Source organism: Lactuca saligna, chromosome 4, assembly GCF_052625555.1.
Source record: "Lactuca saligna cultivar CGN05327 chromosome 4, ASM5262555v1, whole genome shotgun sequence".
Taxonomy (NCBI): domain Eukaryota; kingdom Viridiplantae; phylum Streptophyta; class Magnoliopsida; order Asterales; family Asteraceae; genus Lactuca; species Lactuca saligna.
Genome location: NC_136420.1, coordinates 190,192,301 through 190,217,299, shown reverse-complemented (window position 1 = coordinate 190,217,299; position 24,999 = coordinate 190,192,301). Strand labels below are relative to the sequence as shown.

The 24,999-nt window shown below is 36.8% G+C and overlaps 2 protein-coding genes and 2 long non-coding RNA genes across 4 annotated transcripts; all 4 read right to left on the bottom strand.

Moving 5' to 3' along the window:
* Positions 1-4,845: 4,845 nt before the first annotated feature.
* Positions 4,846-5,750, bottom strand: LOC145043188 (thioredoxin H-type-like). Its single transcript, XM_078991759.1, has 3 exons — positions 5,556-5,750; positions 5,207-5,329; positions 4,846-5,112 (listed from the first exon to the last, which is right to left on the bottom strand). Exons 1-3 carry the CDS (start codon positions 5,640-5,642, stop codon positions 4,963-4,965), a joined length of 360 nt encoding a protein of 119 aa, XP_078847885.1. The 5' UTR covers positions 5,643-5,750; the 3' UTR covers positions 4,846-4,962.
* Positions 5,751-6,943: 1,193 nt separating this feature from the next.
* On the bottom strand, positions 6,944-8,359 carry LOC145038981 (uncharacterized). Its single transcript, XR_013679666.1, has 2 exons — positions 8,150-8,359; positions 6,944-7,841 (listed from the first exon to the last, which is right to left on the bottom strand). It is a non-coding gene; the product is annotated as an uncharacterized LOC145038981 (long non-coding RNA).
* Positions 8,360-14,879: 6,520 nt separating this feature from the next.
* LOC145040398 (uncharacterized) lies at positions 14,880-15,491 on the bottom strand. The gene has a single exon (XM_078988333.1). It carries the CDS (start codon positions 15,489-15,491, stop codon positions 14,880-14,882), a length of 612 nt encoding a protein of 203 aa, XP_078844459.1.
* Positions 15,492-18,003: 2,512 nt separating this feature from the next.
* On the bottom strand, positions 18,004-19,581 carry LOC145043187 (uncharacterized). Its single transcript, XR_013680916.1, has 2 exons — positions 18,404-19,581; positions 18,004-18,326 (listed from the first exon to the last, which is right to left on the bottom strand). It is a non-coding gene; the product is annotated as an uncharacterized LOC145043187 (long non-coding RNA).
* Between the last annotated feature and the right edge of the window lie 5,418 nt (positions 19,582-24,999).

Here is a 24,999-nt window from a genome sequence, read left to right as displayed (position 1 = left end):
TTTTTCCAATGTTAGGTTATTTTTATTAATCGATTATGTTGTTTTCCTTTTATTTAAATCGATGTAACTTTTTTTTAATTATAAGTAATGTTTTTATTTGTTTCATTTATCAATTAATTTATTGAATAATTGAAAATTAAATAAAAATTGGTGATGTATAGTGATGAGTACCCTAAAACGGTGGAGACACACAACACTTTTGATGTGATGTTGTGACTACTTCTATGGCCTTATAATCTTTTGTATAATGTCTAGCATCTCAATCACATGTGATTAGATTCCATAACTAACCGATGTTCCAGACAAGTCTCCATTTATATTGCTTGTCATAAAGTCATATAATATGCATGAAGTGTTACCGTTAATATATGTGTTACAACTAACAATATATTTAAGGCATTGTTCACATTACCAAAAGTATTGTCTTAAACATCAACTATAAGCATTCCCTATTCTTTTAGGGAGGTGATATTGCCACGGCAATTTTTGATAGTTCCACTTAAAAAAATATGAATCGACAATTTTGCCCCTATTTACTTAAAAGAAAGCAACCTCGTTTTAGTTTTCAAAACGCACACCATAAATCCAGGATAATAACTGCTCCTATAAAATAGTATTTTTTTTACTGAAAGAAAATTATATTTTCAAACATCTCCATAATCTCACATCCCATGGAGGAATCGTTTGGAGTTTCGGAGTGTGATCATACAAATTAAGAATTGAAAACAAATGAACCTTTGTAGCTTCTGTTTTCAAATAAGCATCTGATATCTGGAAGATGACTTTATATCACTCAAAACAAAAGAGGCCTCGTCATAAATATACATCACTAAACTACCTTTCGTCACAGTCATGGCGACAAAAGGATTGGATTTGATTGATTTTGTATTTCCCATATTATGGTTCAAACTGTACCACCATGTAGCCTTCTTTGTTCGTTTTGTTGCAATCGCAATATCACCTCCCTATATGTATTCCCTCATCCTCCTAGTATTGGAATCAAATCACAGCCCTTCCTCCTTAATAACGTCTACAAAATGCAACGGCTATAAAGTGAAAGTAACTGAGTCAATGTTTCACCTAGTCCTTAGGTTAATTACCTTCGTGTACCACTATTCCTGTTTATCAGGAGTTAAATTAGGTTTCAGTTTTGTCTTCTGTGTATAAATTCTTGTATATGTTTAGTTTTCAATACACAATTTACAATTCAAGTCTTTCAAACTATTATGGTATCAGAGCAGTAAGATACCAATTAGGCAAAAGTCACAAACTTCCATTTCAATCTTCTCATATTTCCTGTTCCAAACCTTTTGAGCTTATGTATTCAGATGTTTGGGGCCCATCCCCGTTATTATCCATTAATGGAAATCGCTATTTTGTGTTATTTATTGATGACTTTACAAAATTTGTGTGGATCTATTTTCTTCAAACCAAATCTCAAGTCTTGCAAACCTTTATTCATTTTCGTACAATGATAAAAACTCAATTTGGATGTGAAATACAAAGCTTCCAATCAGACTGGGGAGGTGAATACCGGAATGTTTCTTCTTATCTCGTTGCCTCTGGCATTAATCACCGTATTGCATGCCCATATACTCCCAAACAAAACCGGTTTGTTGAGCGTAGAAATCGAATTATCATTGAAAAAGGCTTGTCGTTACTTGCTCACTCCTCCCTACCCCATGACTACTGGGAACACGCTTTCAAAACAGCCACTTATGTTCACAATCGTACCATCACACCCACTCTCAATTACCATTCACCCTATTCTACTCTTTATAAAAAGGAACCTGATTATGGTTTCTTACGAACCTTTGGCTGTCTTTGTTACCCATTTCTCCGTCCCTACCACTCCCATAAATTGGATTTTCGATCTCTACCGTGTGTATTCTTAGGGTACAGCACCTCTCACAAAGGTTACTTATGCCTTCATCGCCCCACCTCCAGACTCTACATTTCTCGACATGTTATATTCAATGAAGAATTGTTCCCGTTTGCTACTAACCCGTCCCATACCGAATCATCTCCTTCCAATGTATCTCCCACTTCACCTACCTCCCCTAATCTTTTACAACAAGCAAGCCTCTCTGTACTTCCACCTACTCCTCCCTCCCCCCTCTTATCTCTCAGTCAAAACCACCATCAACTGTTACCCCTGCTGATTCAAATCCTTCAATCTCCTCTCCACTCACATCATCTCACTCTTCCTGTCCATCTCATAGACGCCCTACTCACAGTTCCCAAGCCAAACAACACCCCACACACATCTTTCGCCCTGCTGCAAACAACAAACACAATATGATAACTCGTGCTCGCACCAACTCTCTCAAACCTAAAACTTTTCTCACAAATACAGTCTCTCCTCCCACCTCGGAACCAAGAAACATCCCTCAAGCCCTCAATAATTCTTTTTGGTTAAATGCAATGAAAAATGAATTTGACGCTTTAATGCGTAATAACACCTGGACACTTGTGTCATTTCCATCTAATGCTAACATTGTGGGTTGTAAGTGGATTTTCAAGGTCAAAAGGCATTCGGATGGCACTATTGAACGCTACAAGGCTAGACTCGTGGCTAAAGGTTTCAGTCAAGAAGAAGGCATTGATTTCTTTGAAACCTTTAGTCCCGTAATCAAACCAACTACCATCCGCTTGGTTCTCTCCATTGCTCTATCTAATGGTTGGACGATTCGACAATTAGATATCAACAATGCATTCCTCAATGGAGTCTTAACTGAGGAAGTCTACATGGAACAACCACAAGGTTTTATAAGTCAGTCTAACCCTCATGCAGTTTGTAAACTTCATAAAGCTATATACGGGCTCAAACAAGCCCCGGGAGCTTGGTCCAACCAACTCAAACATCACCTGGTTCATCATGGTTTTCGCGCCTGCCACTCTGACACATCATTATTTGTGCACAAGTCCCCTGTTGTTATCATCTATGTGTTGGTTTACATTGATGATCTCATCATCACCGGAACCAATCCTGATATCGTCCACAAAATCATACAAAATCTCAATCATACGTTTGCACTAAAAGATATTGGTAATCTCACATATTTTCTTGGTGTTCAGATCACCAAATCAACACAGGGGCTTCAACTATCACAACAAAAGTATATTAGTGATATTCTTCTTCGCACCAAGATGACAGATGCCAAACCAGTCACAACTCTAGCAGATCCATCCGTGCCTCTCACGCAAACTGGTGACCCATTCTCTGACCCACGATTATACAGACAAACAGTTGGTTCTTTACAATATGCTACTATCACTCGCCCAGATATTGCATTCGCTATCAATCGTGTCTATCAATTCATGCATGCTCCTACCACACTTCATTGGCAAGCCGTTAAACGCATCCTCTGCTATCTGAATGGCACAATACAACATTGCCTTCACTTTCAATCACACAAGGTGTCTTCTCTTCTGGCTTATTCTGACTCCGGTTGGATCTCTGACAAAGACGATAGTCATTCTCAATATGGCTTTGCAATTTTTCATGGTCCTAACTTGATTAGCTGGACATCTCGCAAGCAAAGGGTTGTTGCTCGCTCCAGTACAGAGGCGGAATATCGCTCTCTAGCCTACACTACTGCGGAATTACTATGGATACAACACTTACTACGAGATCTTCATATCAAACTTCCACAGTCTCCCATTATTTTTTGTGACAATGTCGGTGCCACATTCATGTGTAAAAACCCAGTCATCAGCTCAAGATCCAAGCATATAGCTCTTGATTACCACTTTGTTAAAGAACAAGTTGATAGTCAATCCCTTCGTATTAGTCACATTTCATCCCGTGATCACCTTGCCGATATATTCACCAAACCACTTAGCAAGGATCGCATTGCCACACTTCGCACCAAGCTTCAAGTTCAACACCCACTTGAGCTTGCAGGGGGGTAATAACGTCTACAAAATGCAACGGCTATAAAGTGAAAGTAACAGAGTCAATGTTTCACCTAGTCCTTAGGTCAATTACCTTCGTGTACCACTATTCCTGTTTATCAGGAGTTAAATTAGGTTTCAGTTTTGTCTTCTGTGTATAAATTCTTGTATATGTTTAGTTTTCAATACACAATTTACAATTCAAGTCTTTCAAACTATTACTCCGACATGGCGAGCAAACCCGGTAACGACAGCGCAAGCTCTAGCGATGTCAAGGGCTCAAGGCTAAGCGTATGTTCACCGGCGTTTTGCAATCGACAACATCTATGCTGCTTCTCTATGCTAAGCAAACGGTTATAGTCTCGAAAAGTTGAACAACAATACAAAGATCTATCTGGGGATGACGAAGAAACTAATTAATTTCCTCCATAAGCAACAAAGCGATCAAGTTGCGCCACCGGATGAAGAGAGCATGAGAAGAAGGAGGTGAGCACAGAGGCGACAGGCTGCCGGAAGGAGATACTGATAGGGAATAAATATCAGCCCCTGTATTTCTCCGGTGTGATCTATTATGAAGAAGACGGGAACCTACTTAGTGAGTTACCTATTCGAGTGCAAGTCCGTTTCCGGGATATGTTTGTACTCCGGCAACGTCCAGTTGGACCTCAACGCCCGGGCGAGAAATGACATCTGAGTGATGTCAGCTTTGTTATGTAAAATACTCGTTTTTTGTTTTCCGGTGAGAACTTCGTACGTCAAATCCCAACTCTGATATCCGCTTGAAGATCTTAGGTTTTTTTTAAGATAATATTGGTAGTTCTCTCTCTAAAGTAAAGAAGGGTATAATTGTCGATCTGTATTATTTTCCAGTGGAAGTATAAAAATTTACGGTGGCAATATCACTTCCCATTCTTTTATAATGACAAGTAAAAAACCCAACACCAACCGTAAAAAAAGCCATTTTCTTCACATCACAGCAACTTCCATTTATGCATAAAGATAAACCACAAGTCATAAACATGATTACACAAAAAGTTGCTCACAATCTTTCATATTTAGAATACATTAAGCAGAAACAGTAGCCTCTCCTGCATGTTTAGCGACACAGGCACTAAGTTCATCTTTCTTAGCACCCACAACCTTGTCCACTATCTTTCCTTCCTTAAGAAACACGAATGTTGGAATTGACCTCACTGAGTACTCCTGAGCAATGCTCTGTAACACCAAGAAAAACACAAATTCCTTATTTTTACACACCCAAAATAGCCCTAACACAATTTGAATACGAAGATGATTGGAGTAAATTTACCTTAAGTTCATCAACATCAACCTTAAGAAAGGTAACATGTGGAATATTTGTAGCAAGCTCAGCCAAGATTGGTGCAATCATACGGCAAGGACCACACCATGAGGCTGTGAAATCCACAACCACCTGTCATTAATAACTCATATATATGAATCAATAAACGATATTATATTGTTGAATCAATGTATTCTAAAACTAAATCCAAGCTTACAAACTACCTACTGAACATACTCGAAAGGATAAATCCCCAAATTAAAGCAAAGCCATATAATCGAATGATAACGAATAAACTCATATCATAAAACAAAAACAAATTCTAAGTAGATGAACATAACAAGGAAGTTGAGGTTACCAATTTGGTAGAGCCGACGTGCGTGTCAAACTGCTCCTTCCATTGGTCGACGGTGTGGCAGCCGATAACAACTCCTTCTGACGCCATTTTTACCCCAAACTTGTCTCTCAAGAAAAGTTAATTCGAATTCGTGTAGCTTTCAAATATGTGTTTAAAGGTTGAAGTATGAATGAAGATTGTGTAGCACCGAACGCTGTTTATATAGGGGCATATCCCTTTCATGCCTGATCAAAATTACAGAAATGATCCGCAACTTGTTAAAGGTCAGAGGATCGCTGTTATTAAAAAAAGACGCATGAAATGTAAACGCATATAATAAATATTTCTTAATCATTCTAAATTTGTCGATGGGAATAAACAAAACGGGCGTGGGACCGAAGCGGGAACAAACAAGGGCCGTCGTGGCTTTTAGTAATATATCTGAAGCGTTTTGTAAAATTTAAAAACAATGTCAAACTTTGTTGTTTGAATTATTTTGATTTCTTTCTAAAAATACTAGTTGTGTTTGTAACAAAAATTATCAAATCTGATTTTATCCGTATGATTATAACTAGTATGATTATAACTAGGTGTAAAATCCATGTATTATATGAATTTATTTAAAAGAAAAATCAAATATGAAATTTCTAAATATTTGAGAAGTTTGAATTTATAAGAAAAAATTTTAAAAATATATTGACTTATTAAATTAAGTGTTTTTTGTTCTCTTTTAAATTTAAACAAATAATTCGGATAAATAAACAAATGAAATTAATAAGGTTTTAATTTAAAATTTTTAAAATTAGAAGGAAAGTCAATTAATGAAATTGATATACATTTATTGTTACATTTCTTACAATTATTACATTTAAATATTATGTGAAATTTGATAAAATGGAAAAACCCACAAAATATCATATGGAAAAATTTAATTGAAAATAACCACAAAATAACATGTGACGAAATCAATAAGAATATAACATGTGTTAAAAAGATTTTCATTTATTAGAGTAAATTTGATAATAATCCAATGGATAGATTAATTTGGCCTGGTTTTGTTAGAGTCGATTTTGATCTTATCTAATTTTCTAATCAGATCTGATCCAAACAGGAAATCCAGTTTTTATGTGCACCTTGGAAATCCAGTTTTTATGTGTACCTATAGTGATAGTTTGCTATTTAAGGCTTTCAAAAACATTTTCCAAAGAACACAAAACTAATTCCTTGATTAATGTTAGATGTGAATATCTAGTTAGTTCACGATGGATGTGATAATTTAAGGACATGAACTCAAATCCATTGAGGGGTCCCTGAAGATGGATAAGCATGACCCTTATGGAAAGAAAATTTAGATATTTACCATAATAACAAAAGAAAAAAGTTGTAGGAAATTGCAACATACATTACTCTTTCTATCAAAATAGGAAATCTACTTTTTTTGCTTGTGTCCTTAACATTTGTTTGAGGTGGTTTCTTGAGTTGTAGTTTGGCTCCTTAATTTTCTAGTTGTACAGGTCAGGGCGTCAAGTAGTCCTTTAGTTTTTCATGCTCTTAAGTTTGAAAATCTTCAAGACCATAAGCAAAAGTTCCTAGTTTCTCTTCATTCCATGGAGTTCAAGTATTTAAGCAAGCTTAACATTTCCCAAGTTTCAAGTTACATGTTCCTGCCAAATAAGTCTTCAAGACTCAAGGTTTTCCTTGACTTTTAGTGCTTTGTAAAGCTGTCAAATTTAATTGTTCATAAGTACTATTTGTTCATTGTCAAATATATACATTGCAACCTAATTATGAGAGGGAAAGAAAATGAAAAAGACATTATGAGTTTTATGTGTGCGTTTTTCATCACAAAATAATAAAAGAGAGACCGGCCTCGGGTAGTGGAGATTTAAATACACCATCCTTTGATATCAAAAACAAGATATGCACCACCATAACAACTTGCAAGTCAAACGCAAAATAAAACTCACCAAGTAAGAATACAAAAATATAGTTCAAGCAAATAAGAAAAACATGATATGTCTTCATTAATTAAGGAAGAAACGTGAAATCTCATGCTTCTTGCTTGACGTAGTCGAAAGAGAGAGGAGGATAAGGTGTTCTAGTAATTTAATTCTGCTTTATTAATTTTGACCAAATCTTAAAGTCTCGATTTCATTATTTTAATTACCTGCAATAATCAGTGATCTTTCTCTTCATTTCTAGTTTTTCCAAGCAGGGAATACTTTTTTTCACTTGATTGTGCAAAGATTCTCATTCTATCCATCTCTTTAAGTTCTCAATCCTGTATATTAGTTGTTTCTTAGCTACCTAATAATGGGAACAAAATGTAAGGAAAACATGAATTTAGATATAACACCCAAAAACAAACTAATATAAAGTACAGTGAGTGCATATGCCAGTTGTTTTAAATGCTTTTTCAAGTTTCACATATCACCCGACACATTTTTAAAACCTAACCTTATTTTAGTTTAACAAATTAGATATTAAATGAATGACCAAAAGCTAAAAAAAATAATGACTGATCCAAAAAAATTTTCATTACTACCACCAAATAGTTTAAAATCATAAAAGGATTATACTACCTGAACCAACCATATAAACAATTTGATTACCACCTTCAATTATTCTGCTTAAAGAACATGAAATATTTCCTTCTTGCATCCTTTCCTCTTCATCTTGAATTGTTGCCTTATTATTCTCACTTTTTCATCTAATACCCGTTACTCTTCCTTTGTTGGTGGTTATAGAGAAAGACGATAGACAAGGACAACTTAACTATTTAAACGAGAGCTACAGCTCTGATAACTTTTATTTCACTTACTTCACTTTCTTTCTCACTTACATTTTTCTTACAAACATTAGGTTCTTATATATGAGTCCAAACTAAGAAATACTTAACTTAGAAGAAAACTTAAAGGTTAAGTAAAACTTAATAAGGAAGTATTCTTAATGCTTAAGAATGTTTCATGACTAAGAAAACTTCATAACTAAGAATACTTAATGATTAAGAAAACTTAATATCTAAGAAGACTTAATAACTAAGAAAGTTGTTGATAACCATTCTTGATTTTTATTTTTAACCTATTTTTGTTGACTTGTGTTGACTAAGTTGGGTTTGACTTCTAACACTCCTCCTCAAACCCAACTATGCATTCCAAGCATCTTCACCATTTTCTGAAATCTTCCTGTCTTCAACGGCTATGTAAAAATATCAGCTAGCCGATGTTCAGTGCTACAATGCACCAGCTCGACCACTTTATCTTTCACATATTTCCGAATGAAATAGTACTTTATGTTGATATACTTGCTTCGACTGTGTGACGTAGGATTCTTCGAGAGTAAGATAACAGACTTATTATCAACATACACCTTAACTAGATCTTCATATGTGAAATATAATTCACTCAAAATATTCTTCAACCAAATAGCTTGACAAGTACATACTGCAGCTGCCATGTATTCTGCTTCACATGTTGAAAGAATAAGTGTTTGTTGCTTCTTTTAAGACCATGAAAACATTGTTGATCCAATATGAAATGCATATCCAGAAGTACTCTTACCATCATCTATATCTCCACCATAATCACTATCTGAACAACCAATTTTGCATCTTGATAGCATGTGTAAAACAAACCACGATTTAGCGTACCTTTTATATATCTCAAAATTCTATTAGTTGCAGTAACATGATCTTCCTTCGGCTTTTCCATGTATCTACTGACTACTCCAACTGCATACATAATATCTGGGCGAGTAAAAGTTAGTTACCTTAAGCTTCCCACCAAGCTTTTAAACAATGTTGGGTTTACAGATTCTCTAACTGATTCAACACTTAGCTTCATTCCTGCTTCTGTTGGTGTGCTCACTGGTTTACATTCTTCCATTCTGAACTTTTGTAAAATCTGCTCTGCATACTTCTTTTGTGATATAAATATTCCATCCTTTATTTGATTTACTTCGACTCCAAAAAAAGTATCATATTTGGCCAATATCTGTCATCTCAAATTCTGTAGTCATTACTTTCTTAAAATCTTCAAACATACCTAGATTGTTTCCGGTGAAGATCATGCCTTCCACATATAAACACACAATCATAATATCTCCATTTTTTTTCTTTTTGTATAAAGTGCATGTTCGTATGGACTCTTCACAAAGCCATACTTCTGGAAGTTCTCATATATTCTTGTGTTCCAGGCTCTTAGAGCTTGCTTTAAACCATATAAGGCTTTCTTCAATTGGAAGACTTTATCTTCTTGGCCTTTTTGAACATAACCTTTAGGTTGTTCAATATAAACTTTCTCTTTAAGATATCCATTTAGGAATACTGACTTCAAGTCTATCAAATAAATCATCCATTGATTTTAAGCTGCAATTGCTGTCAAAAATATGATGGTATCGACTCTTGTTACTGGAGCAAATACTTCATCATAATCAATTCCATGTGTATGTTTGTATCCTTTTGCAACTAACCTTGCCTTGTACTTTTCAACTTTTCCTTTCTGATTGGTCTTTGTCTTATAGACCCATTTGACACCAATTGCTTTGTGTCCCTTTGGAATGCTTGTAAGCTCCCACGTGTCATTCTTCTTGATTGAGTTGATTTCTTCATCCATGTCTTTATTGCACTTGGTTTCTTCCCTATCTTCTTTATATGTTATTGGATCACATTCAACCATCAAACAAAATAATGAATAATCAAATGGGGTATCAATTGGACTTGTTTCATCATAGATATCATCTAGACTTCTCATCGTTGGTGGTACTCCCCCTGAACTATTGATGTTGCTACTACTTTGTGATGTTGATGGTGTTGATGTAGAAGTCATTGGACTGGCACTTGATGGAGGAGTCTGATCATTGTTTTCATCATATGGTGTATTGAAGTCATCATCATCATCATCATTATCATCGTCGTCGTCAAAGAAGAGACCTTCAATATTTCTTTCTTCGTTGCTCCATCTCCAATAATCAGCTTCATCAAATTCAACATCTCTTGAAATAATATCCCTTTTTGTCAGTGGGTTGTATTATGCCTTGCTACTTGTATCATATCCAATGAAGATACACTTCTCACCTTGATCATCTAGCTTTTTTTCTCTTTTGATCAGGAATATGAGCATAAGCAATGCATCCAAAAAAATTTAGATGCCCAAGTGATGGTTTGTGACCACACCATGCTTCATTAGGAGTCTTGAATCTTATACTTTTAGTTGGACAACAATTCAACAAATAAATAGCACATAGAACGACTTCTGCCCAGAATGTTCTTGGCAAATGTTTTCCTTTTACCATGCTTCTCGATATATCGAGAATTGTACGATTCTTCCTTTCTGCAATGCCATTTTGTTGTGGTGTATATGTGGTTGTTAACTGATAAATGATCCCATGTTCTTTACAGAAGTCAGTAAACGAATTTGATGTTTATTCTCCTCCTCTATCTGATCTGAGAATCTTCAAATATTCCCCACTTTACTTTTCGACCATTTCATTGAATTCTTGGAACTTATCAAGAGTTTATGAATTTTCTTTGATGATGTACACCCAACATTTTCTACTGAAATCATCAATGAATGTTAGGCAGTACTTGTTTTAACCAAGTGAAGGTATGCCATATGGTCTAGCAATATATGTATGAATAATCTCTAATGTCCTTCTAGCTCTCCATGATCTTCTAAATGGAAAACTTTGTCGGTGTTGCTTTCTTTTGATACATGCTTCACATAAATGATCTGGTTGATTGATTTCTGGAACCCCATTCACCATCTTCACTTTTGATAACAACTTTAAACTGAAAACCCAAGGTGACCAAACCTTAAATGCCACAACCATGAGTCATATTTAATGACAATCTTCAAACACCTTTGAATATTTTTCTGTATGTTAATGGAGAACAACCGATTCTTTGACATTTGAACTTTAGCAATCATTTCTTGAAATTGATTTTCGACTGTAAGAGAATTATCTCTCATACGAATACCATATCCTTTTTCAAGAAGCTAACCAACACTAATGATATTTGTTTTCAAGGCAGGTACATAATAAACATCATGTATATACTCCTGATCACCATTCTTTGAAAGAATCATATTTGTACCTTTGCCTTTGACAAGAATCTTTGATAAATCACCAAAGCTAATGTCTCCATTGACTGCCTCGTCCAACTTCACAAATAGATCCTTATAACCACACATGTGGTTACTTGCACCATTATCAAAATACCAAATATTTTTCTTTCCTTCTTCATCTTCTTTATATGTGAAAAATACTGTAACATCCCATTTAAAATATAATAATTAAATAATAAACCCGGAACCCTAACCCTAATGCTTCATTCGGCCGCCACCCTCACCTTAACTCCCTCCAGTCGCCATTCTTGTCGCCGTTGAAGTTCACTGGAGCGCCATCGCCAACCGTCGACGAAGCCAACCTTGCACATCTTTACTACCGACGGTATCAGAGATCGACGTGAAGCTTCCATGGAGAATGACGTCACGGCAGGTGAAAAGCAGAAGGACAGAGCCATCGTCGTGAGTGTCGCTGTCATCGATCCCAGTCACATCTTATCTTCGTTCCAACCGTGCTACACTTGGTTGTGCCCGACGCCACTATAAGCTTTGAGTTACCACCTTCTGTGGTATTTCTGTCCACCGCACGCCACCAGGGGATACTGGTCGGGTTCGTGGTTTTTTATGCGATGACATATGGGAGAGGGTTATGTCGAATGAAAGGTGTGAAGAACCACCATGGCAGCCGGCCATGGTGGCTGCCACCGATAATGAAGTTGTTGTCGTTAACCGATATTGGTGCCGCCTAGCTCAGCCACTACTGCCGCCGTCGTACGCCACTAGGTAGGTTGCTAGGTCTATTTCACAAACAGAGGTGTTTTTGGGTGTATTTTCATTGTTAGGGTGTGTTATATAGGGGTTGAGTAATCGGGAATCAAAAGTGAACCACCACCACCGTGAGGTGGTAGCTGCCACCATCTACTACTGTCGGCCACCACAAGGTGGTTGTGCATGTGTGTGTGTGTGTGTTGTATTAGTGTGTGTGTGTATGTGTGTTCTTTGGGGTTTAGCATTGTAAATTGTAACAAAAATGAAATAATGAAAAGAAAAACTCAAACCACTATCGTAGGGTGGTAGCTGCCACCACCACCTGTTGTGTTGGGTAGCGGTGTGCCTTGTTTGTATTTTGGACTCATGTGGGATGTTTGGACAAGGGGACTAAAACCCTAATGGGCCTAATAAACCCTAGTGGGCCCAATGAAACTCTAATAGGCCCAATAAAGCCCTAATTGACCTAAAACCCAAATATGTTACTAATAGGTCTAATGAACCCTAATTGATTAAAAGACCTAGCTTTGGGCATGTTGGGCTAAGATGGGGTTGGAAACCCTAATTAGGGTTTAGAAAACCCTAATATTGGATTTATGGGCTTGGATTTATTGGGACCCACATTTGGGCCATTGGAATAGAATTGTGTATTAAGCCCAATATGATTTATTTATAAGAGTAGTAGACTTAATGGATTAAGTCCTTAATGAGTTAAGTGAGAAACACTTAACCCTAATTCTCATTTTATGTGAAACCCTAATATTGGGATTGATCGGGACCGCACGAGAATTAGTTATTAAACTTAAAATATTAAATAATAATCATTGGAAAATTAACCTAATGCAATATTGGACTTAATGGATTAAGTCCTTAATAGGTTAAGTAAGAAACACTTAACCCTAATCATCATTTCATGTGGAAACCCTAATTTCACTTAGGCCTTAAGTTGGAATTTTCTAATTGGCTTTGGTGATTGGACTATAATAATTTAATGGGCTTAGGGTAAGGCCTATGTGAAGGTTTGGGCCCAATTTGGAAAATTGGGCCATAGATGGGCCATAGTTTGGACCTTTATGATTATGTGATATTGGGCCATTAGAATCTCGATTGTTAGACTAGACTAAATGGTTGGGCCTTATGGTAAGACCTTATAAAGGTTTTGGCCCAATTTGGAAAATTGGGCAATATGTTGGGCTTTAGCCCATTACTTGACTTTTGGGTCTTTGGAGTGTGAGTTGGACCTTGGGCTTGGAACCCAAATATTAATTGGGTATTGTTTGATGTTGACAGTTTGTGAATTTGTCAACCAGTGGCTGGAGTTTTATTTGCAGGACTTCAGCAGTTCCAGGTGAGTTTCCCTCACTATACTCAACGGTCTAAGGCACCAAGGCCGACCCTTTTTGGATTCTTATCCTGATATGTTATGCTAGTACGATATGTTAGATCGGTATCCTGGTAGATGGGATGTTATATCTTGTTATGATTCGTTAGATCGGTATCCCAGTAGATGGGATGTTATATGTTGTTATGATCCGTTAGATCGGTATCCTAGTAGATAGGATGTTATATGTTGCTATGATCCGTTAGACTAGTATCCTGGTAAATAGGATGTTGTTATGCTGTCATGATCTGTTAGATCGATTTGTCTGTCTACAGATTGTTATGTAATTATGTGTTATATGTGCACATGTTTTTTTGGCGGTTGAAGCTTATCTGCTTTGTGCGAAAGCCAATAGACCTAGGCATTCCAACCTGTTGGTTGTGGGCCTGGGGTATTCCATCTCAATGATGATTGGACCCGTAGTATGTCGGCATTCCAACCCGATGGTTGAGGGCTTGGGGTATTCCAACCCGATGTATGACTGGACCCATAGTATGCTGTTTGTGATTATACGTGTATTATTGTGTGTATGGGTATTTTGGGGGAACTCACAAAACTTTGTGCTTACGTTTTCAATTTATTGTTTCATGTGTTTCAGATGTCTCGGCAAGGCGAAGGTGTGACCGTACACATCCTCGTGTTTTGGACTTATGGTTTCTGGGATACTTTGATATTAAACTATTTTGAAAACATTTTGTAATAGCTAATGGCTTTTGGATGATTGAAAAAGTTTTAAATTTGCTTGATTTTTATGGGTGATACAAATACAGCAGGTCCAAAATCTTTATCTTTATCTTCATTTGTTGTTGTAAAGTGACTTCTTTCTTCGTCTTTTGGATATTTGCATTCATAACTAAAGTGACCATAATTATTGCAGTTATAACATTAAATCTGAGATTTGTCACTTTATTGTTAAAACTTCCCTCTTTCTCTTCCTCTACTTTGAAATCCTCGACCATGACCAGAGAACTGATATCTTTCAGTGAGTTGATATCTTTCATTTTATTGACTTCTGTCAAAAAATTGTCTACCACGACCTCGTCTACCAGGTCCACCTCTGTAACCACGATGATTTCCTCTGCCTCACATGTTTCTATTACTTTCCTAGTTTTCATTAATGAACATCTTGCTTTATAAAGCTTGCTCTAATTTTTCAGTATCATCATTTTGATTTATTCTTTGTTCATGGGCTTGATGACTACCCACGAGCTCATTCATGGAGATTAAGGATAAATCTTTTGATTCTTCAATAGTTGTGACTACATAATCGAATTTTATACTCAATGAACAAAGTAAATTTTCCAGCTTGTTCGCCACCGTTTTCAAACGAGTAACATAATCATTTACGCTTTCTAAAGTTTTCATCTTTAATGTTTCAAATTCAACACGGAGTGATTGGAGCCATACCTTTTTCGCCTTTTCGGCTCCTTGGATTGATTTCTGCAGAACCTCCCAAGCTATATTTGATGTCTTTACGTCTGAGATTTTCTCAAAGGTTGATTCATCAACACCTTGGAAAATCAAAAATGAAGCTTTCTTATCTCTTTTCTGGAACTCCCTTAACCTTGTCTTTTGAGCATTTGGTAATGCTGCTTCAGCAACTGCATTTGTCGGATCCACATATCCGTCTTCAACTATATCACAAATATCTTGAGAACCGAATAACACCTTCATTTGAAAACTCCAGTTCCCGTAATTTGTTACTGTCAACTTTGGAATTTGAGGGTGAATCATATTTGCCATCTTCTCGTCGTCGAACAGAACCTCGGCTCCGATACCACTTGTTGGTGGTTATAAAGAAAGAGGATAGACAAGAACAACTTAACTATTTGAACGAGAGCTACGACTCCGTTAACTTTTATTTCACTTACTTCACTTTCTTTCTCACTTACATTTTTCTTACAAACATTAGGTCCTTATATAGGAGTCCAAAACTAATAAATACTTAACTTAAAAGAAAACTTAAAGGTTAAGTAACAGTGGCGTAACTAGAATTTTGTTTTAGGGTGGACCAAATAATTTATAAAATATGAACGGTAGTAAAATACTTCAAATGATAACAAAATGTAACAATATACGTATCAAAAAAATATATTATTTGTGTATAATTTAGATTATATATATATATATATATATATATATATATATATATATATATATATATATATATATATATATAACTCAAATTTATTAGGGTGGGTCAAGTCCACGCTTGTACTAACGTGGCTACGCTTTTATTATGTAAAACTTAATAAGGAAGTATTCTTAATGGTTAAGAATGCTTCATGATTAAGAAAACTTTATAACCAAGAATACTTAATGATTAAAAAAACTTAATATCTAACAATACTTAACAGCTAAGAAATTTTTTTATAACCCTTCTTGATTTTTATTTTTAACCTCTTTTTGTTGACTTGTGTTGACTAAGTTTGGTTTGACTTCTAACATCCTAAACAAATCAAATACACCAGCACAATAAAACTAGATTTAGGATGTAGTGCTTACAATTTACTCCAAAATCCAAACCCTCATCAGCCAAGCATCCACAAGCTAGTTTTCTTGCTCATAAAATCATCATAAGAACCATTATAAGAACCGCTATAAAAACACTGAAGCATAAATAACAAACTACCTCTTTCACATTCTATGGATTAGCTAAGCAAATAATTGCAGATAAAAAGTAAAAATGAAAGTGAAACAACCATATAAAAAGAAAAATAAAATACAACAACCTTCTTCATCGGACTTTCTTCCTTGTGAGTGTGATGGTCGTTCTGAAATAGAAAAACTAAGTATTTAAATTAAAAAAATATTAATTTAAATAATTAAAAACATAATAAAATTGGGAGATTAATAACACGATACAACTCTTGAAATGCTCCGAAACTCAATCATAATAAAAAAAACAACAAATATCTACAATTTACGATGATTAAAACAAACACTAATTTAATATCAAGACGCTAACAAACAAACACTAATTCAATAAATCGGCTACCATGATTCGGTACAATAAAAAAGCCTTTTAGTTTGGCACCCTACTTTGGATGGATGTATCGATCTCATAGATATATGAATTAATAAATAAATAAAACATTATTTTAGTATTTATATTATCTAGTTTTTTTTACATTCTATATTTATTTTTAAATTGATCATCAAGTGAGGTAATCTTTTTCATTATTGGTCATCTCTAGGTTACATTTAGGTTACCTAGTTTTTTGAAGGAGATATGACTAGGGATGAGCAAACGGACCGGGGAAACGGCCGGAACCGGTCGTGCCGGGACTGGTACTATAATTTTGTGAATTTTTGGAACCGAGACACGGTAAGAACCGGCCCTTGGAACCGACCCAAAACCGGGAACCGAAATGGATAATCTTTACAAAACACCTCATGCCTTTGTCGCTTGAACTTCTACTTTGGACGTGAAAAAATAAATAAATAAATAAAAAATAGCGATCGTGAATCAATAACCCACGAAATCCACTGAAGCGCGACTCGGCGACTCCAAGTCACGAAGATACAACTTAGAGACATCTTTGAAAAGTTCTCAGAACATGTACCAAATGTGATATGTCAACTTTCGTCTATAATTTTAAATATAATATTATTTAGACTGATCCCTCTAAATAATTGCCACTTTGTTTTCTTCTTTTTAAATTCTAAAAATTTAATTTCAAAATTCAATTCAACAAAATATTCAAAAATAAATAACTAAATAATAGATTTGATATTTAAGGCAAATACCAGGCCACCAATATTGTTTTATGTTGTTCCTTTAATCGCATTTTTTCAACGCTCTACAAACCCTTTACATCATCCATATACCATAGTGCCATAGTGGCATGGCAATTGTACTCAATCATAACCATAAACCTTCGTTTTCGTTTTATATTCATCCATCTCCTTGTGATAAAGAAAAGACAGAAAAGGAAATATCAAGAAAAAAACATAAATAGCTGTAAACAAAGACATTTGACCTTATAATCACATTCAATAACCAGGCATAAACCGAAACCATAACCCCAAAATACATTGCTATTTCTCAAAGATCGGTTCCGAAATCGAAAACCCAGCAAAAACCGGACCTGAAACCGGAAACGGTAGAACCGCCGGGCCGGTGCGGTTCTTGATTTTGGTCGAAGCCGGTTCTCGGGTCGGGTCCAGTTCGGTCCTTTTGCTCATGCCTAGATATGGCAAAAGCAAATGTACCGGCCTATGTGGACTCTTACTTGGCAGTTAACTTGGTATATAAGTAATATTTTTCATTTCCATTACGTCAAGGAAAAGAATCAACTTCTTCTTCTCAAGCTTACAACGTCCGAGAGCAATAGTTTTACATTCTCGGTTTATTGGCTCAACATCGCAAAATGACGATGGAACACAAAGAAATCACACCCTTATTAAAGTTAGTGTCAAGGAGTTGATACACAATTATACAAATGCTTAACTCATGCTTGGTGTTTTCACCTGTAGACCTATCCATCATCGTGTCTTCTTATCTCCTTCAATTACAGACTAGTACCCAACGGTGATGACCTCAAGGATCTTGCTCTGGTATTTGGTGTCGAAAACCTAGACAACAACATCATTTTCTTATCATGAGGTTTAAGAAAAAAACTGATGAGTTTGTTGTCATACTATAAACTTACATGGATTTTAGTGGTACTCTACAGAGGAAGGAATAACATTTTGGAACACAAAAACCTAAAGAGATACCCTGCATTAACCAGACATATAAAAGCATGTGAAATGAAAAAATGATCTGAAGACTAAAATAACTCTCACATTACATTATTAGCAGAATATATCTCTATATATATTTGCATTTATTGTATTTATTGTAAATTGATAATGATTAGTTGTTTCCTAGTTTAGCTCTATGTAAATCCCTGTAATCACTCTTGTACCATTTGTATATAAGAGGTCTCCTCATATCAATAAGACATGAAAAGAATTCAGAAAATAACATGGTATCAGAGCTTGGTTCTCATCACCATCTCTAAACCCTCTGTAACAGCCACAACTGTATAATCACTGCCCCTCACCTCCATTCTTCTCTGAAAATCACCAGCCCTCTCCATGGGAGACAAATCTGACCCTAAATCCATTCATTCCACTTTACACTGTTACAAACATTCAAAACAAGGTCGAAATTCCTGATGGGAAGAAGGTTACATACTCATCTTGGGTTAAGCTCTTCAAACTCCATGCTCGTGGATATAAGGTTCTTTCCCATATTGATGGAACCAAGCCCCGACCAAAACAGATCAAAACTACGAGACCTGGTCTGGAAACGATGCCATTGTTTTACAATAGATATACGGGACGCTTTTTGATGATCTTCTTACCTGCGTTCTTGAACCAGAATCAACTGCTCATGAAGCCTGGACCAGAATCCAGAACATTTTTCTTAATAATAAAGGTTCTAGGGTTGCTGCTCTTGAACACGCATTCAACAACTTGACACTGCGAGCCATGCCTTCCCTCGAAGACTACTGTCAACGCCTCAAAGAACACTCTGACAAACTCAACGATGTTGATTGTCCGATGAATGACAACGACTTGTTCTTCAGCTTGTGTGAGGCCTTCCCACAGAATATGACCCGGTTGGTGCGTACATAAACCAGACATTACCCCCCCGGGACACAGCCTGTTCTATGCTCCAGCTTGAACATCAACGTCAGCACGCTCGCGATTTCCTTTCTCCAGCTGATGTCGTTGCTGCCGCCACCCATGAGACTCCAAATCCCGCTCCTAATTTTCCAAATCAGCGTGACAATCCTACCCGAAATCGCCAACAATCTCAGCGGCACTCTTCTTCACGTGGACCTGGAGCTCCTAATTTCAACAATCGACCTGCTCCGACTTTTAATCGACGTGGACCTCACAATAACCCACCTTGATCTCCATGGGCCAACTCTCATGCAATACCGTTTTGGGCCTCTTCTCCTTGGTGGACTTCACCACCACCATGTCCTTACCCAACTATGCCAGGGTAGGCTTCACCTTAGAATAGCCCACATAATCGCCAACCTAATCACCTGTCCAGCAACACACAACAAGCTAATAATAATCAACAGGCCCATTTCTCCGCTATCAATCCCCTCGAACCAACAGAACTCGATGCAACTTTTAACGTTATGACCTTGGAGACTAACGACAATCAATGGTACATGGATACAACTGCCACCACTCATCTCACAGCCGATGCAGGTAAAATATCTACCCCTTCTGTGACATCTATTAAGTCTGTGTTTGTTGGAAATGGAAATCGGGTGCCAGTCCTCGAATTAGGTCATTCGACCTTACCCTACCCCTCCAAACCTATCCATCTTAAAAACATATTAACACACCTGGCATTGTTAAAAACCTCGTATCGGTACGAAAATTTACTCGTGATAATTTTGTATCCGTTGAACTTGAACCTTATGATTTATCTGTGAAGGATTACAAGAGGGTGCAACTCCTGACGAGGCACAATAGCACCGGGGATCTTTATCAAATCAACGGTCCTGCTCTAGCACCAAGTTTATCTTTTTTTGTTTTTCTAATTCATCATTTTAGCATAATAGACTTGGACATCCGGGTCATCATGTAATGGATTTTTTTAGTTGTGATAAACTTATCTCTTGTAATAAACTTGATCATTCTTTTGTATGTTCTTTATGCCAACTCGCTAAGAACAAACGTCTCCCATTCACAGACTCAACATCTACCACTCTTGTTGGAATAGTGTTTAAAGTTATAACTATATCCGGTTGTGCATGGTCCTTTTGGGTTGCCTTCACCATAGCAACTTGAAGGATGATTTGTTAAGAGAGAATAAATATTATAAGGAATAATATATGGCTATTTGATTAATATAAGTCATAAATTAATTGGTATTAATTTGGTGACTTAAAGAGATTAATTAAATAAGAGGGTATAAACTGTCATGTGTTTGATAGTTACACTTTAGACTGTAAATCCTTATCCTAGATAGGATGGACGATTTCTAGGGCTTGGATAAGCCAAAATCATCCATAGGGTTATCTATGGAATGGATTTGGATAGCCTTAAGAGAAGATTATCCAATTAGGGTTTAGGTGGTAACCCTTAAGGAGTCTACAAGTATAAATAGACCCTAGGGGTGAGGGAATTCGACACACAACCTAAAGTAAGGAACCTTTGGCCGAATTCCTCCCCTCTCCTCTCTCCAAAATCATCTTGCTTGCTATTGGTGTTTGTAAGCCATTAGAGGAGTGACATTTGTGACTCTAGAAGCTCCAAGACAAACAAGATCAACAAGGAACTTAAAGGTATGATTCTAGATCTGTTTCATCATTGTTATTTAACCTAATTAGCTATTAGAAGTTTTGGATTCAAAGCATGTTTAATTAGAAAGCCTAGATCCGAGCAATAGGGTTTTGCATGCGCACATAGGAAAGTTCTTATGGCTAAAACCCATCAGTGGTATCAGAGCCTAACTTGGTTTTCTTTAAATTGTTGCTTGATTAACTGAAACAAACCTGCAAAATTCGATTTTTGGGTTTATGAGTCACTGACTCGGCGAGTTCCAAGGTGGACTCGGCGAGTAGGCCTGACTCGGCGAGTCCCCTTGTGTACTCGGCGAGTCCAGGCGTCAGGAATGGCCAGATTCGGGATTTTTTCATAATTATCTTATGGAAACTTACCTTAATCATATTAGATCAATATAAATCCGATTTTTTGATAAATATGACTATTATCTTGATCTAATTAAAGATATTTATCATCTAATAAAATATTTAATTTTCTTATATGATAATGATTAATTATTTTGATAATTATCTTGAAAGAAATCTTAGATAAATCAAATAAAGATAATTAGGATATTAATTGTTAATTGGAATTATTTGATCCTCCATGTTTTAAATGTTTAAAACCTACCCTAAAGTTTTGAAATTTATATTTGTGATTAAAAGTTTTAATTTAGACAACTTAAATTTCAAACCCTAGATTTTAAAAGGTTTTAAAAATACAACCCTATACTTATATGATATTACTAGAATAATATATATATGTATAACTAAATGCTAGTCTTACAGCTAGTAGGTCTCATTCACGAAGCCGATCTATAAGGTGGGTATAAGGTTGCGGCCTATAAAATGGCGCTTAATGGGTGTACACTCACACCCACCGCTTGCTTGATTGGTGGAGGGTTGTTAGCCGAACGGGTAGGATAGGACAACCTCATCCTCTCATTAAAAGTATAATAAGAAACACAAAGTAACTACACGTTTTAAAAATTTCTCAATCTTAGTTACTTTAGGAAAAGTGAATTGATGCAATCCCATGAAATTACACTTTGCACCCTTGCTAAGATGTTAGTGGAGCGTGTGTCGTTTACCGGCACACTAATTGGTTCTAAGAGAAGGTGGCAAAGGGTGATTCATTGTTTATCATAGTTCGATGGAGCGTGTGTGGTTTACCGACACATCGAATAGGTGATCGTTACAATGAAGGCACCATGTGAATTTTCATGGTAATTCACACCCGCTTTGTGATCCTCGGCATCCCAGTCACAAACAAGAGGGGCATATCGAGATTTAAACATGCCATTGAATAGTTCAATGAATCTCATCCGAACCTAGGAATTCTCAAAAACACTTAGGACTAATAGTTTAAGTTTTGTAATGGAGAATTAGTGAATCGTCATTCACTTACCTTCAATTTATTTGCATATTAGATTACGGCATCCCTTTTCTAGTATGTAAATGTTATTGTTGGATCCTAGCCCTAATTTTTCTTATTGGGTGATAATTAGGGATTCTTGTTCTAATCTATCTTTGTCCTTTCTATAGATGTCAAACGCAAACAACGCTGCTGCTAGTTCTTTCACGTTGATGAGCCTTTGCCAAAAGGTCACCTTCGATGGAACGAACTTTAACGAATGGATAAGATACATTCGCACCATTGCTCGCTATGAGGATAAAGAGTATGTCCTCGATGAGAAGCTCGAGAAAATCAACCCCGAAGTTGCTACTCCCGCCGAAATCACCGCCTTTGAAACTCATGAGCGAGATGCAACGAAAGTACATTGCATCATGATCGCCACCATGAACTCCGAATTCCAAAAGTCCTACGAGGACATGTATCCATACGAGATGCATCAAGACTTGTTGGAGAGATATCACCAAAACGCGAGACAAGAGCGTTACGATATTTTCGCTAACATGATCTCCGCTAAGATGGGTCATGGAGAATCTCTTACCGTGCACCTGCAAAAGATGCAAAGGTATGTCGAACACCTTCGCAAGTTAAATGTTGACTTCGGCGAAGACTTGGCGATCGACATGGTGCTTCACTCTTTGCCTCCGATGTATAACCAATTTAGGATGACCTACCACATGAACAAAGAGGAGGTCACCCTAAGCAAACTCCAAGGTCTCTTGAGGGTTGCTGAGAGCAATTTCAAGGACAAGTCTGTTGCACCAACTCCCAATCCATCCGCTGCTCCTGTCTTGGCTATTGGTCAAGGGAAGGGAAAGAAGAGGAAAGCTTCATCGAATAACTATCGAAAGGTGAAAGCCCGAGATGGTTCCTCTTCTAGTGGGACCAAAGTTGATCCCTCTAAGCCCTATTCCAACCCAAGGGAGGCAGAGTGCCACCACTGCCACAAGATAGGACATTGGAAGAGAAGCTGCCCGGATTACCTGCAAGCCATCAAGGAAGGAAAGATCAAGCCATCTTTCGCAGGTATATACACAATCAAATCTAACGATTCTAATCATGCTATTTCTTGGATTCTTGATACCGGTTGCGGTTATCACATTTGTTCTAATGTGCAGGGACTAAAAAGAAGTAGGGATGTGGAGCAAGGAAGGATCAATCTAATCATGGGGAACAGAAGATCGTCGTCTGTGACCAAGATTGGAGTGTATTCTTTAGTGCTTAGGAATAGTTTAGTTTTAGATTTGAACAATTGTTGCTATTCGCCAGAAATGGCTAGAAACATCATTTCATTTCATGGTTTATATAGACAAGGATTTAGATTTTCTTTTAATAATGAGAATGGTTCTATTTTGGCTTATCTAAATGGTGTCTTTTACTTTGAAGCTATACCATGTAATGGAATATATGAAACTGTTATGATTGTTGATAACTTAGGAAATGATGTTTTGAATATTGATTCTTCCACTAGTATGGATATAGCATCCTTGTGGCATTGTCGTCTTAGACATGTCAACAAGAAACGCATAGCCCAACTCCAAAAGGATGGAGTGTTGGAGTCATTCGACCTTAGGGAAGATGACACATGCGAGTCTTGTTTACTTGGAAAGATGACTAAGTCACCCTTCACGAGTACTTGTGAAAAGGGTGAGGGGCTATTGGACCTAATACATACCAATGTATGTGGACCCTTTAGATCAACCACGAAGGATGGGAACCGCTTCTATGTGACTTTTACCGATGACTATAGTAGATATGGGTATATCTACTTAATCAAGCAAAAGTCAGAAACTTTTGAAAAGTTCAAAGAGTTCAAGATTGAAGTGGAGAATCAATTGGGCAGGAAAATCAAGATGCTTCGATCCGATCGAGGAGGAGAGTACCTAAGTCTTGAATTCCACGATTATCTCAAGGAGTGTGGAATAGTTTCGCAATTGACGCCTCCTAGGACACCGCAGTTGAATGGTGTGGCAGAAAGGCGTAATCGAACCTTATTGGATATGGTTCGCTCTATGATGAGTCGTGCTTCACTACCTATCTTCTTTTGGGGGTATGCCTTAGAGACTGCCGCCCATATCCTTAACCGAGTCCCAACTAAGAAGGTTGCCAAAACACCTCACGAGATGTGGACAGGGAAAACTCCCTCGTTGGCACATATCAAGGTTTGGGGTTGCGAGGCTTTCGTAAGACGAGATACTCACGACAAGCTTGAACCTCGAAGTGAGCGATGTATTTTCATCGGCTATCCGCAAACTTCCTTTGGATATCTCTTCTATAGACCGAAAGACAATGTTGTTTTTGTTGCGAGGAGAGGAGTTTTCCGAGAGCGAGAACTCATAAACCAAGGAGACAGTGGGAGGCAAATCGAACTTGAAGAGATTCAAGAGTCGATAGATGAAGAAACCTCTACCGCTGGCATTCAACCCAAGGAGGAAACTCCGGTTGAACCGATTGACGAATCCTTACCTCTTAGACGTTCCGATAGAGTTAGAGTTCATCCCCAGTTTGAAACAGCTCAAATTTTCAAATAAATTTTTCATTTAAAATAAAACAT

Bases quoted from the DNA above. Each gene is read 5' to 3' on its own strand.
- LOC145043188 (XM_078991759.1), bottom strand. From the start codon at position 5,642: ATGGCGTCAGAAGGAGTTGTTATCGGCTGCCACACCGTCGACCAATGG. The intron at 5,330-5,555 runs GTAACCTCAACT...TATTAATGACAG, and splicing joins ACGTCGGCTCTACCAAATTG to GTGGTTGTGGATTTCACAGC. The intron at 5,113-5,206 runs GTAAATTTACTC...TTGGTGTTACAG, and splicing joins TTGATGTTGATGAACTTAAG to AGCATTGCTCAGGAGTACTC.
- LOC145040398 (XM_078988333.1), bottom strand. From the start codon at position 15,491: ATGGCAAATATGATTCACCCTCAAATTCCAAAGTTGACAGTAACAAAT.